General features: G+C 39.8%; 1 protein-coding gene across 27 annotated transcripts in view; it reads left to right on the forward strand.

The window, feature by feature from the left end:
• The window catches only part of SYNRG (synergin gamma), a 93,135-nt gene that overhangs the window by 5,517 nt on the left and 73,094 nt on the right, over positions 1-14,524 (forward strand). For 17 of the 27 annotated variants that reach the window (XM_063718680.1, XM_024235040.3, XM_024235042.3 and 14 more), the window contains exons 2-3: positions 3,673-3,713; positions 7,743-7,864. In XM_063718680.1, the coding sequence (XP_063574750.1) occupies positions 3,673-3,713; positions 7,743-7,864 (163 nt within the window). The remainder of the gene's footprint in view (positions 1-3,672; positions 3,714-7,742; positions 7,865-14,524) is intronic. The other 10 variants (XM_063718675.1, XM_063718676.1, XM_024235041.3 and 7 more) reach the window with 1 other exon arrangement.

Raw genomic sequence — 14,524 nt, forward strand, 5'->3', positions numbered from 1 at the left:
TTAGTAGAAATGGGGATTCACCATGTTGGCCAGGCTGGTCACATACTCCTGACCTCAGGTAATCCACCCACCTTGGCCTCCCAAAATGCTGGGATTACAGGCATGAGCCACCATACCTGGCCAGATTTTCAATGCAGATGAAGATGCCATCTAAGACTTTCCTAGCTAGAGAGAAGTCAATGTCTGGCACCAAAGGACAGGCTGACTGTCTTGTTAGGGCCTAATGCAGCAGGTGACTTTAAATTAAACCAATACTCACCACTATGAAAATGTCAGGGCTTTTTAAAAGTATGCTAAATCTACTCTGCCTATACTCCATAAATTGGACCACAAAGCCTGGGTGACAGCACATCTGTTTACAGCATGGTTTACTGAGTATTTTAAGCCCATTGTTGAGACCTACTTCTCAGAAAAAAAGTTTCTTTTGAAAATGTTACTGCTTCTTGACAATGTGCCTGGTCATCCAAGAGCTCTGATGGCAATGCATGGGAAGGTTAATGTTCTCATGTCTGCTAAAACAGCATCCATTCTCCATGAATCAAGGAGTAATTTCTTCTTTCATCTCTTATTATTTGAGAAATTCATTCTAAGGCTGTATCTAAGGCTATAACGCCCATAGATAGTGATTCTTTTGATGGAACTGGGCACAGTAAATTGAAAACTTTCTGGAAAAGAATCACCATTATAATTTTTATGTTATTTATTGTTGTTGTTGTTGTTGTTATTATTTTGGAGAGATGAGGTCTCACTATGTTGCCCAGGCTGGTCTCGAACTCATGGGCTCAAGCAGTCCTCCCACTTTGGCCCCGCAAGTGCTGGGATTATAGGTGTGAGCCACCAGCCCCAGCCATTCACTAGATTCTCTAAAGAGTATCTAGAAACCTCCTTTTCAGATCCTTGACTCCTGGATTAAGAGCCTTTCTCACTCAGAAGTCTTCCTTGATTTGTCCCTTTTTCTTTCTAGGCTCAGAGAAAGAAGTCCCACTTCCTTTTCAAAGCAGATCCCTTTTGCTACTTTGTTTGTTTTGTTTTGTTTTGTTTTGAGACAGAGTCTCATTCTGTCGTTCTGCGTGCTCAGGCTGGAGTGCAGTGGGGCAATCTCAGCTCACTGCAACCTCCGCCTCCTGGGTTCAAGCAATTCTCATGTCTCAGCCTATTGGATAGCTGGGATTACACGCACATGCCACCACGCCTGGCTAATTTTTGTATTTTTAATAAAGATGGGGTTTTGCCACGTTGACCAGGCTGGTCTTGAACTCCTGGCCTCCAGTGATCCGCCTGCCTTGGCCTCCCAAAGTGCTGGGATTACAGGCATGCACCACCTCATCTGGCCCCCTTTTGTTCCTTCGCGTGTTAATCCCATTTCCTTAAAAACCTTATAAATCAGTAGGTATGTATTTTGTCTCTTGAATTTTTTCTCCCTAGGGTCTCTTCCCCTTTCTTTGTTGAAACTAACTCACTTAACGATCACCATTTTTGAAAGCAGTGATTTATTTTTTAATCTTCATTCTCATCACTATTCTACAGCATTAGACATTGGTAACTACTACCTTATTGAAATGTGGTCCTTCTTCAGTTATAACTCTCAGTTATAAGCACTCCCTTGGTTCTCAATGACCATTTCCTACTCAGTTTTCACTATAAGAATTCTCCAAGTTTGTCCTTAGTTGTTTTGTTGCTGGATATGTGCCCTTGGCTATTTCATCTACAACCAGAGCTTAATTTTTTTTTTCTTTTTTTTTTTGAAACGGAGTTTCACTCTTGTTGCCCAGGCTGGAGTGCAATGGCGCCATCTTGGCTCACTGCAACCTCCGCCTCCTGGGTTCAAGTGATTCTCCTGCCTCAGCCTCCTGAGTAGCTGGAATTGCAGGCATGCGCCACCACGCCCAACTAATTTTGTATTTTTAGTAGCGATGGGGTTTCTCCATGTTGGTCAGGCTGGTCTGGAACTCCCAACCTCAGGTGATCCATCTACCTCTGCCTCCCAAAGTGCTGGGACTACAGGCGTGAGCCACTGCGCCTGGCCAGAGCTTAACTTTTTAACCTTTATTTATTTATTTATATGAGACGGAATCTCACTCTGTCGCCCAGGCTTAACCTTTATTTAAAAGAGCCTAGGCCAAGTGCCGTAGCTCACGCCTGTAACCCCAGCACTTTGGGAGGCCAAGGCAGGCAGATCATGAGGCCAGGAGTTCAAGACCAGCCTGGCCATCATGGTGAAACCCTGTCTCTACTGAAAATACAATAATTAGCCGGGTTTGGTAGTGCTCGCCTGTAGTCCCAGCTACATAGGAGGCTGAGGCAGTAGAATCACTTGAGCCTGGGCAGGCAGAGGTTGCAGTGAGCTGAGATCATGCCATCACACTCCGACCTGGATGACAAGAGCAAACTCCGTCTCAAAAAAATAAAATAAAAATAAAGTTGTCAGCTTAAAAAACCCTTAGAAGAGAGCTTTCTTATGCTCTAAAATGAGGACTTATTGTTTAATGGGTACAGAGTTTCTGTTTGGGATGATGGAAAAGTTCTGGAAATGGATAGTGGTAATGGTTGACAATATTGTGAATGTCCTTAATTATGCCATGGAATTATACACTTAAAAGTGGTTAAAATGATAGAATTTTATGTTATGTATAGTTACTACAATAACAATAAAACCTCTGACAACTTCATATAATATTCAAAATAAAATTAAACATTTTAAAGGCCCTTGACCAGGCGCGGTGGCTCACGCCTGTAATCCCAGCACTTTGGGAGGCCGAGGCGGGTGGATCACCTGAGGTCAGGAGTTCGAGACCAGCCTGGCCAACATGGTGAAACCCTGCCTCTACTAAAAATACAAAAAATTAGCCAGTCGTGGTGGCAGGCGCCTGCAATTCCAGCTACTCAGGAGGCTGAGGCAGGAGAATTGCTTGAACACAGGTGGTGGAGGCTGCAGTGAGCCAAGATCGCACCATTGCACTCAAGCCTGGGCAACAAGAGTGAAACTCCATCTCACGAAAATAAATAAATAATTAAAAATAGAAATAAAGGCCCTGTACAATCTGCTTGCTTTTAAATCATATAGTTAACATTTAACCTACATTCATTTCTCCAAACATCCCTGCATCTCTGCCTCAGAGCTTTTGCTCAAAATATATAGTGTGCTTCTATTTTCCTTTAAGATTCAGCTCCAGAGCTACTTCCATAAAACTTCTCAAGATATAGCCCATTAAAATTCATCTTTTTCTTCTCATCTCTATTGATAATTTGGACCTCGCTTATAGCAGTTAGCACATTTACCCTGTGGTATAGTTATTTGCCAGCATATGTGTATTTTTGGTTATAAGATTCCATCATTTCATGTAGTTGACACTCAATAGATGTTGACTGAATTGAATCTAAACTCTCTCATTTTGTAGATGGGGAAATTGGAATCCAGAGAGGACACACAGTGACAGAGCCAGGACTAGTTTCAGGGTCTTCTGTCTTGTTTCAACAAGTTTCCGCCTGCAGTAGCATGCTGACATGCATCCTATGGACGCTCAGTGTACTGATGTTGAGCAGTTCAGTATTGTGGTGGGGAACAAACACCAGGTCCCATCTACGAGGCTTTTATCCATATAAAGAAGTACTCGTGTTGTTTGAAATCTTTGTGCATATGAAGATTATAATGTATTTTTATTCTGTTTTCAGCTTCATGTTTCCTGTTACAGGTGGGATAAGACCCCCTCAAGGTATGTGAGAGCTTAAGTTTTGAACTTTTATTTTTCACTCTTGTGTTTCTGAATCTGGGAATTAAATATGTAAATAGAAAATAAGTTCTGTTGCTGCTAAATAGAGTAAAATTTTCTACACTCTTAAACCTATATGTCCTATATGACAGCTACTCTTAAAATTTCTCAAAAATTATATAATTTGGGGAGGAATAAGGATCACTCCTCGTTTCTCCCAAACTTATATAAACATTATGTTCATAGATTGTTTAACCTCAGAGGTGAAAGAGACTTTTAGGACAAGAATGTTAAAGAACATGTGATAAAAATGAAACAAGCTGTAATTCACTTAATGATGTCTTTCTCCTTCTATCTAGTCTTCTGCTAGATTGTTAGTGCCACGTCTGTCTAATGCTCATCTAGCATTATCTGTAGCACCCAGCATGTTGATTTAGCATAATAGGTTATCTGTAGATGTTTGTTGAATGAATAAACAAACATCTTTAGTTGTTTCACACTGCTATTGTTTCTCTATATGATAGTATCTTATTATAATCATGTTTTATAAACATATAATTTTGAAATTAAAAGAGATCACATAGTCTGATTCAGCTTAAGTATTTAAGTCTCAGGATTTTGTTTGGTTTTTTATTTTTATTTTTATTTTTGAGATGGGGTCTCTTGCTCTGTTGCCCAGGCTGGAGTACAAGTGGCACAGTCATAGCTTACTGTAGCCTCAGCCTCCTAGGCTCAAGCATTCCTCCCACCTCAGCTTCCCAGGTAGCTGGGACCACAGGTGCTTACCACCACGCCTGGCTAATTTTTAAATATTCTGTAGAGACAGGGTCTCCTTATGTTGCCCAGGCTGGTATCAAATTCCTCGGCTTAAGCGATTCTCCTGCCTTGGCCTCCCAAAGCACTGGGATTATAGGCATGAGCCACCACATCCGGCCAAGTCTCAGTTCTAGTCCTAGAAATTTCTCTACTAAGTATACCTTTTCTCTCTTGGTCTCAGACTAGGACCCACCAATATCAATTCTAGCTTTATCTTCAAGGAAATAATAGTGAAGGAATATAATTTTGACCCATGCTGCCATGCAACTGGGACATAACAGTGAAGAAGGAATAGATCTGCCTTTCTCTGGCTTCTTTCCGCTCATCTCTCTCACTCTGACAGTCTTCCCTCTCCCCTCACACCAAGCTGCTTCTGAAAACTGGCTCTTCTTAAAAAGCCAGCGTTGATTGGTTGTCATAGATTTGCTAGAGAAACAGAGACTCCTAGGTCAGCAGTAGAGATAAAAGATAAAGAGCAGCTCAGTAGCAGGTGGTCAGTGGCTCATCCTGACTTTGTCTTCATTTATAATCAGTGATGGTGGTTGAGTTTCAGGTAAGGTTTTCCAAGGGTCAGTTGTATTCTTTTCACTGTGCTCACGTTTATGCATTATTTAAGCTATCTGTAATTAGATGTGTCCCAGATTGAGATCAAATGGTTTGAGATCTTTTGTTCTTTAGGAAGGTATTACAGAGTTATGTGTCCATTATCATGTTTGTTATTTTGCATTTCTATACACTTTCAAGTAAAAATATGCATATGGAGCGAAGGAACTGGACAAGAAGAGATCCCAAAGTGTTGCCTGATATTTTTTCTTAGGGAATTTGGAATTGGTTTGGAGATTTTTTTTTAGCAGTTGTTAGAATGGACTTTTTCATCATTTGGAGGCTTTAAATTATGCGTGGATCATTTCTGAAAACATATGTAAGAAACCGACAGCAAGGATGGCCACAAGATCATGAGTACTTGAACAGGAGACAGAGGAGAGAAAGAGACCTATTTTTTACTGTGTACACTTTTGTGCCTTGAAATATTATGCCAGATATCTGAGTTACCCATTCAGAAATAAAATAAAATCAATTAAAATGAATAAAACTTCAAGTCCAAAGAAATAAGACGGAAAACATCTTACTGTGGCTGTTTTCAATCTGTGTATTCTAATTCTCCCTGACACCTCGTGATCTTTGTACTTGGTGTTCTTTGGTCTGGAATATTCTTCCCAAATATCTGCATGGCTTGGTTCTTTATTTCCTTGAGGTCCTTGTTGAAATACTACCCTGTTGGTAAAACTTTTTCTGATTGCCCTATGTAAAATAACAACCACTCCATTCCCCCTTGCCCTGCTTTATTTTTTGCCCTAGCTCTTATCACCACCTGACATGTACTTATTTTTTTTGTTATCTATCTCTCCTAATTACAGTGTAAGTTCCATGAGAGTGAAGACCTGGTTTTGTTCATGGCTATGTCCCTAGAATAGTGCCTAATATAGAATAGGCTTCAAATACTTGAATAAGTGAATGGCCTACCTCTAATAACTGTTAGCCACAAACATGGATGTCCATGCTTCTGAAATTAGGCTAGGTTATAAATAACCTGGAAGGTACACAAAAACCATAAGATAAACATGGTATAATTTCCTAGATCTTTAATTTTTCAAATTGACAGTTTGATATAAAGTTCCTTATGGTAGAACCAACATGGATGTAGTTTGAATGCAAAATTAGAATGAAATTTGTGCTCAGACTATGTAGGGATTTTGTTTTATTCACTTCTTGTGTACCAAGCACATAGAACTATGCCTAGCATATGGTAGGCATTTAGTATTTATTAAAATCCCAAAGGGATGTATATTCATTCACCTCTGCTCTTGGAGAAGTTTGGGAAACACTAGCCTAAATCATACATTCGTGACAGTTTTCTGCCATTGCACATGCTGATGGCTATTTTGTGGTAACTGTTATATTACCTATTCATGTAAGAAAAAGGAAGAAGAATAACATTTCTTTGAGCATAGTAAGTAAGAAACAGTTTTACAAATGAGAAACCAAGGCATAGAAAGAAGCAGATTGCCCAAGGTTCCAAAGTAGTATGTGTCATTTCTAGTTGGCTCCCAGAGTTCATGCTCCTTACTGTTATTTTGTTAGTTATCTGCTGCTGTGTAACAAATTATCCCGAACTTTAAAAAGTAAACATCTTATTATTTCATAGTGTGTCTGTGGGTCAGGAATCTAGGAGTAGCTCTGCTGGGTGGTTCAGGCTCAAGACCTCTTAGGAGATTGCAGTGAAGATGTCAGCCAGGCTTGCAGTCATCTGAAAGTTTCATGGAGATGCTGCCAAGGTGGCTCACTGAGATAGATGGCAAATTCATGCTGCCTTTTGGCAGAAGACCTCAGTACCTTACCACATGGATTCTCCATAGGTCTTATTGAGTATTTCATGACGTGGCAGTGGCTTGCTCCTGAGCAAGTGATCCAGAAGAACCAGGAGGAAACTACAGTGTCTTTTAAGAACTAGCCTTCAGGCCAGGCACAGTGGCTCACACCTGTAATCCCAGCACTTTGGGAGGCTGAGGCGGGTGTTGAGGTCAGGAGTTCAAGACCAGCCTGGCCAAGATGACGAAACCCCATCTCTACTAAAAAATACAAAAATTAGCCAGGCATGGTGGCAGGCACCTGTAGTCCCAGCTACTTGGGAGCCTTGAACCCAGGAGGTGGAAGTTGCAGTGAGCTGAGATCATGCCACTGCACTCCAGCCTGGGTGACAGAGTGAGACTCTGTCTCAAAAGAAAAAAAAAAATAACTAGCCTTCGAAGTTACATGCTGTCATTTCCACAGTATCCTATTGGTTATACTGATCAGCCCCATTCAGTATGGAATGGAACAACACACGGGTATGAATACCAGGAGACGGAGATCATTGGGAGGCCATCTTGAAGGCTGAGTACCCCAATTAGGCCATACTGTTTTTTAATATGCATACAAATTCCATAGAAGAGATATTATTGTCATTTTACAGATGAAGTTTTGAACTTGTTCAAGATCACACAGCTAAGTAAATGATGGAGTTGGAATTCATATTCACATCTGTCTCACTCAGGACCCTGTGCTTTTTCCATTACACTCTGCTTCCTGCCAAGTAACAAGTCCTTTAGGTACTTATGGTTTTAAGAAAATAAACTTTAAAACACATTGACTTTAATAATGTCTTTATATTTTCAGCAGGCCTGATGCCGATGCAGCAACAAGGATTTCCTATGGTCTCTGTCATGCAGCCTAATATGCAAGGCATTATGGGAATGAATTACAGCTCTCAGATGTCCCAAGGACCTATTGCTATGCAGGTACTTGCTTCTTTAGTTGGTTTCTTACAAGGTTATTGTTTGTTGTTACGTTTATATATCAAGAGCTACAGGCTAAGAGCTTAATGTTACAATTAGAAATAAGCATAAATAAATGGCTTCCTTCAAACTAAAATGATGATGTGTTCACCCTCCAAGAGTGAGGGAAAAGGCTAGGTGCAGTAGCTCATGCCTGTAATCCCAGCACTTTGGGAAGCCAAGGCGGGCAGATCACTTGAGGTCAGGAGTTTGAGACCAGCCTGGCCAACATGGCAAAACCCCATCTCTACTAAAACTACAAAAATTACCTGGGCGTGGTGGCACATGCCTATAGTCCCAGCTACTCGGGAGGCTGAGGCAGGACAATCCCTTAAACCCGAGAGGCGGAGGTTGCAGTGAGCCGATATCATGCCACTGTACTCCAGCCTGGGAAACAAAGTGAGACTCCCGTCTCAAAAAAAAAAAAGGCCGGAGGAAAGAAAGGTTTTTGCTTTTGTACTATTAACAGCTATCTTTAAGGCCATATACTGTATTTCTTTTTTACCTAATACTTTATTTATTTTGGCTTTTTTCAACTTATATTTTAGATTCAGGGGGCACGTTTGTAGGTTTGTTACACTAATATATTGTGTGATGCTGAGGGTTGGGGTATGATGAAACCCATCACCCGGGTAGTGAGCATAGTACCAACAGGTAGTTTTTCAACCCTTCCCCCACTCTTTCTCCCGTCTTGTAGTCTCCAGTGTCTGTCGAGCCTATCTTTATGTCCATGTGCACCCAGTGTTTAGCTCCCACTGGTAAGTGAGAACATGCAGTATTTGGTTTTTTGTTTCTGCGTTAGTTTACTTATTTACCTAATACTTTAACATTTTCTATTTCTGTGTCTTTTGTTATACAGTATATACTTTTATACAGTAACACATGTATATAACTTATAAATAAGTAATATTAGGAGTTCACGACCAGAATTTTAAGTTGAAACCATTGTTGTTTTGAAGTCAATTATGCAAATAAAGCTTCTGTTTTGTGTTTAAAGGGTCAGGAAAACTTCCAGCATCATTTTTTATCCGTCTCTAGAAGGAAGGGAATACATTGAGATTTTGTAGGTTTTTAATTCATGTTAAGCTAGCTTTCACTAGGCTGTGCTGCAGAAACAGTCCCCAGATCTCAGTGACTTACAAAAGTTTATTCCTCACTCATGATACATATCCTTATGGGTTAGTGCTGACTCTGCTCCATGTTTTCTTTATCCTAGGACCCTCAGCCAGGACATCCTAGGCTCTTGGCATAGGAAAAAGAGATGGCCAAACCCTGTGATGTCTTTTAAAGTTAACACTTGGAGGTAGCATTTATTAGTCACTTCTGCTCACCAAAGTAATGTGGCCTTAACATCAATAGGGGAGGAATATACCAGGAGGAATGTAAACCACATAGGGATGTGTAGTTCTCTTAGAATAAAGGCAGCAAATGGCTGGAAGCAGTGGCTTACACCTGTAATCCCAGCACTTTGGGAGGCTGAGGTGGGCAGATGATGAGGTCAGGAGATCGAGACCAGCCTGACCAACATGGTGAAACCTCGTCTCTACTAAAAATACAAAAATTAGCCAGGCTTGGTGGTGCATGCCTGTAATCCCAGCTACTCAGGAGGCTGAGCAAGAGAATCACTTGAACCCGGGAGGCGGAGGTTGCAGTGAGCTGAGATTGTGCCACTGCACTCCGCCTGGGTGACAGAGTGAGACTCCATCTCAAAAAAAAAAAAAAAAAAAAAAAAAGAATAAAGGCAGCAAATAACTGAAAACAATCTTCCATAGAATACAATGTATTTTAAATTAAGACTTCCTAAGCTTAATACTGAATCTTAATAACAATTGATACAAATTTTAAATCATTAATTTTTACAGTAAACATTATTTTATGACTTACACAATTATCTGAAAAATGTTTTTAGAGTTTGAAACAACCAAAAACAGTAAGAGTCTGTAATATGCAGAACAATAAGAAAAAAGTAAACTATGAGAGTTGTTAGTACCTTAATAATGTCCCTGAATATCAGAAGCTTGTGTGTTAATGATTCTAAGACAAAACAGCCAAAGTCTTTTTCTTTAACCTTTCATCTTGCTGACAGGCATTATACTGTTTGGAAACTGCTCACCATTTTTTTTTTTTTTTTTTTTGAGACAGAGTTTTGCTCCTGTTGCCCAGGCTGGAGTGCAATGGCACGATCGTGGCTCACTGCAGCCTCCGCCTCCCAGGTTCAAGCGATTCTCCTGCCTCAGCCTCCCAAGTAGCTGGTATTACAGGCGTGTGCCACCACACCCGGCTAATTTTGTATTTTTAGTAGAGATGGGGTTTCGCCACGTTGACCAGGCTGGTTTCAAACCCCTGACCTCAGGTGATCTGCCTGCCTCGGCCTCCCGAAGTGCTGGGATTATAGGCATGAGCCACCACACCTGGCCGCTGCTCACCATTTTTTAAGGAGAAAAACATCCAGATTTTATTTTCCCCCCGCCGAAACTCAATAGCCCTAACCAACCAGGGACATACATGAAGCAAACCCATTGTTCCTTTAATTATCTCTTAAGTCTTTGGAGATAAAAGTGATGATTCAGATAAAAGTCAACATAAAAAAAATTTAGTCTTTTTTTTTTTGAGACAGAGTCTGGCTCTGTTGCCCAGGCTGGAGTGCAGTGGTACAATCTCGGCTTACTACAACTTCTGTCTCCTGGGTTCGAGCGATCTCCTGCCTCAGCTTCCTAAGCAGCTGGGATTACAGGTGCATGCCACCACATCTGGCTAATTTTTGTATTTTTAGTAGAGACAGCATTTCATAGTGTTGGCCAGGCTGGTCTTGAACTCTTGACCTCAAGTGATCCACCTGCTTTGGCCTCCCAAAGGGCTGGGATTACAGGTGTGAGCCATCGTGCCAGCCAGAAATTTAGTCTTGATTATTATTATATTATTATTGATTATTATAATCTCTCCCTTCCCCAAAACACATAAAAAGAAAACACTCCTCATGATGTACAATACATTTTAAAATTATTATTCTGAAGCATTTCAAACATCTAGGCAAGTTTAGAGCACATGATGGACATGTGTAAACCTGTTGCAAACTGTTGTGTTATTGTAAGAAATAATAGAAATCCTTTGCCCAGTTCCCATATTGGTAAAACTTGTAGAACTATAGTAACACAACCAGCATATGGACATTGGCACAGCTGAGATACAGAACATTTCCATCTCCTCAAGGATCTCCTCACGTTGCCCTTTTGTAGCTGTACTCACTTCCTTCCTGCCCCACTTTACCCCTTTTGCATTCACTAGTGTGTTCCCCATTTCTATAATTTTGTGTTTTCAAAAATGTTATATAAATTGAATCATTAACCTTTTGGGCTTGGCATTTGTCGCTTAGAATAATCCCTTCAGATTCATCCAAATTGTTGCATGTATCAGTAGTTCATTTTTTTATAATTGATGAATAATAGTCCATGGTGTGGATGTATGACAGTTTGTTTAACTTTTTGCTCACTGAAGGACATCAGAGTTGTTTACAATTTTTGGCTATTACAAATAAAGGTTTTTGCGTGAACATATGTCCTCATTTCTTGGGATTAATGCCCAAGAGTGCAATTACTGGGTTGCATGGTATTGCATTTTTAGTTTTTTAAGATGCTGCCAAACTTTTTTCCAGAGTAGCTGTACTATTTTACATTCCCACCGGGAATGTATCAGAGGTTCAATTATACTGCATCCTTACCTGCATTTAGTGTCATTATTTTTTGTTTAGCCATTCTCACAGGTACATTGTAATATCTCATGGTTTTAATTTGCATGGTTTTAATGTGCAGATGATGTTGAGCATCTTTTCATTTGTTTATTTACCATCATTACATTTTCTTCAGAGAAATGCCTTTTCATAGCTTCTGACCATTTTCTAATTGCATTTTTTGGTATTTTACTATTGAATTTTGAGAGTTCTTTATATCTTTTAGGTACTAGTCCTTTGTCAGATATGTGGTTTACAAGTATTTTCTTCTTGTCTTTAGCTTGTCTTTTCACCCTCTTAACGGGGTCTTTCACAGAGCAAAAGTCCAATTTCGATGAAATTTAATTTACCAGTTTTTCCTATTATGGATCATGCATTGGTATAACTCTAAGAGTTTATTGCCTTGCCCTAGATTCTGAAGATTTTCTCTTATTTTTTTCTAAAAGTTTTATAGTTTTAATTTAAGTCCGTGCTCCATTTTGAGTTAATTTTTGTGTAAGATCTAAGACTTAGATTGAGGTTGTTTTTTATCTCTCTCTTTTTACCTATGCAAGTGTGATTGCCCCAGCAACATTTGTGGAAAAAGCTATTCTGCTTCCGTTGAAATGCTTTCACATTTTTGTCAAAAATCAGTTGGGCATGCTTGTATGGATCTTTCTCTGGGTTCTCTGTTCTATTGTTTTACGTATATGCCTGTTCCTTCACCAATAACACAGTCTTCATGATGGTAGCTATACGATAAGGTTGATTCCTCCTACATTCTTATTCTTTTCAAAATTTAACTATTCTGGTTCCTCTGTCTTTCCATATTAATTTTGGGATAGTCTTGTCTATCTTTGGAAAAACTCTTGCTGGAGTTTTGATAGGCATTGTGTTAAACCTCTGTATGAATTTAGGGAGAATTAATGTCTTCCAGCATATCAATATGGGATGTCTTTTCATTTGTTTAGATCTTTGGTTTCTTCTATCAGAAGACTATGTAAACTATCATTTACATAGTTTTCAGCATGAAAGTCACATCCATGTTTGGTTAGATTTACATCTAAATATTTTGATTTTTTGAGTAATTATAGTGGTGTTTTTTTAATGTCAGTGTTCATGTATTCATTGCTAGTATATAGAAATACAATTGATTGTATATGTTTGTTTTGTATCCTTCAACCTTACGGAACTCATTTTATTAGCTCTGGGAATTTTTTTTGGATTCCATGGGATTTTTTATATGGGTAGTCATGTCCTACCTTTATCAAATTTTAACATGCCACGTTTGCTTTACATTTTTTTAAAGAATTGAAAAATACTTTCCTTCCTCTTCTTCCTCAGAGGTTGTTATCACTATCATGAATTCAGTGTTTATAGTTCTCGTATATATTTTTTTACTACTCTGTCGCCCAGGCTTGGAGTGCAGTGGCGCGATCTCGACTCACTGTAAACTCCACCTCCTGGGTTCAAGCAATTCTCCTGCCTCAGCATCCCTAGTACCAGGGATTACAGGTGCCCGCCACCTTGCTCAGCTAATTTTTGTATTTTAGTAGAGATGGGGTTTCACCATGTCAGCCAGGCTGCTCTCGAACTCCTGACCTCAAGCAATCCACCCACCACCGCCTCTGAAAGTGCTGGGATTACAGGCATGAGCCACTGTGCCTGGCCATATTTTTATACTTTTATTATTTTATGTATTTGTATACTCATGAGCAATATATCGTATTTTCTAGGTTCTAAATTTTACGTATGTACCCTTCAAATTCTTGACTTTTTAATGTAACATTGTTTTCCTCCAAGATTTATCCCTGTTGTAAAATTATGCCAAGTTCGTTCATAGTAGCTGCTGTGTGGTATTTCATAGAGTGATTATATGTTGTTCTATTGACAGACATTTAAATTGCTTCTAATGTTTTGCTGTTTTGATCTAATTGATTTCTGAGTGTTCATTATATATTCTAGATTCTAATCCTTTGTAGTTACATGTGTTGCCAGTATCTTCTCCTAGTCGTTGGCATCTCTTTTAATTTTGTTTATAGTGTCATGTTGTGTCGAAATTTAGACAGATGGATAAATCATTTCTTTTTTTTTCTGACTTATCTAAGACATTCTTCCCTCCCTGTATCTTCTTATTTAAAAAATGTTAAGTTTCTTTTCTTTTTTTTTTTGAGACAGAGTCTCGCCCTGTTGCCCAGGCTGGAGTGTGACACAATCTCAGCTCACTGCAACTGCCGCCTCCCGGGCTCAAGTAATTCACCTGCACCATCATGCCTGGCTAATTTTTGTATTTTTAGTAGAGATGGGATTTTACCATGTTGTCCAGGCTGATCTGGAACTCCTGGCCTCAAGTGATCTGCCTGCCTCAGCCTCCCAAAGTGCTGGGATTACATGTGTGAGCCAATGCGCCTGGCCTGTCTTTTCAAATTAAGTCTCTAACCTACCTAGAATTGTTCTTTAGAATCAGTGTGAGGTAGAAGGATATAATTTTATTATGTTCCATTGTAGTCAGTTGTTCCCAAATCATTTATAAATAGCCTTTTTTTTTTTCCTTTTTGAGTCAGAGTCTCATTCTGTCGCCCAGGCTGGAGTGCAGTGACGCGATCTTGGCTCACTGCACGCTCCGCCTCCCGGGTTCACACCATTCTCCTGCCTCAGCCTCCCAAATAGCTAGGACTACAGGCGCCTGCCACCACGCCCGGCTAATTGTTTGTATTTTAGTAGAGATGGGATTTCATCGTGTTAGCCAGGATGGTCTCGATCTCCTGACCTTGTGATCTGCCCACCTCGGCCTCCCAAAGTGCTGGAATTACAGGTGTGAGCCACCACGCCCGGCCCTAAATAGCCCATTTTTAATTTATTGATTTCTATGATTATTCCTGTAATATCACATTTCTTTATATGCTTTGGATTAATTT

The sequence above is a fragment of the Pongo abelii genome, chromosome 19, assembly GCF_028885655.2.
Source record: "Pongo abelii isolate AG06213 chromosome 19, NHGRI_mPonAbe1-v2.0_pri, whole genome shotgun sequence".
Lineage (NCBI taxonomy): Eukaryota > Metazoa > Chordata > Mammalia > Primates > Hominidae > Pongo > Pongo abelii.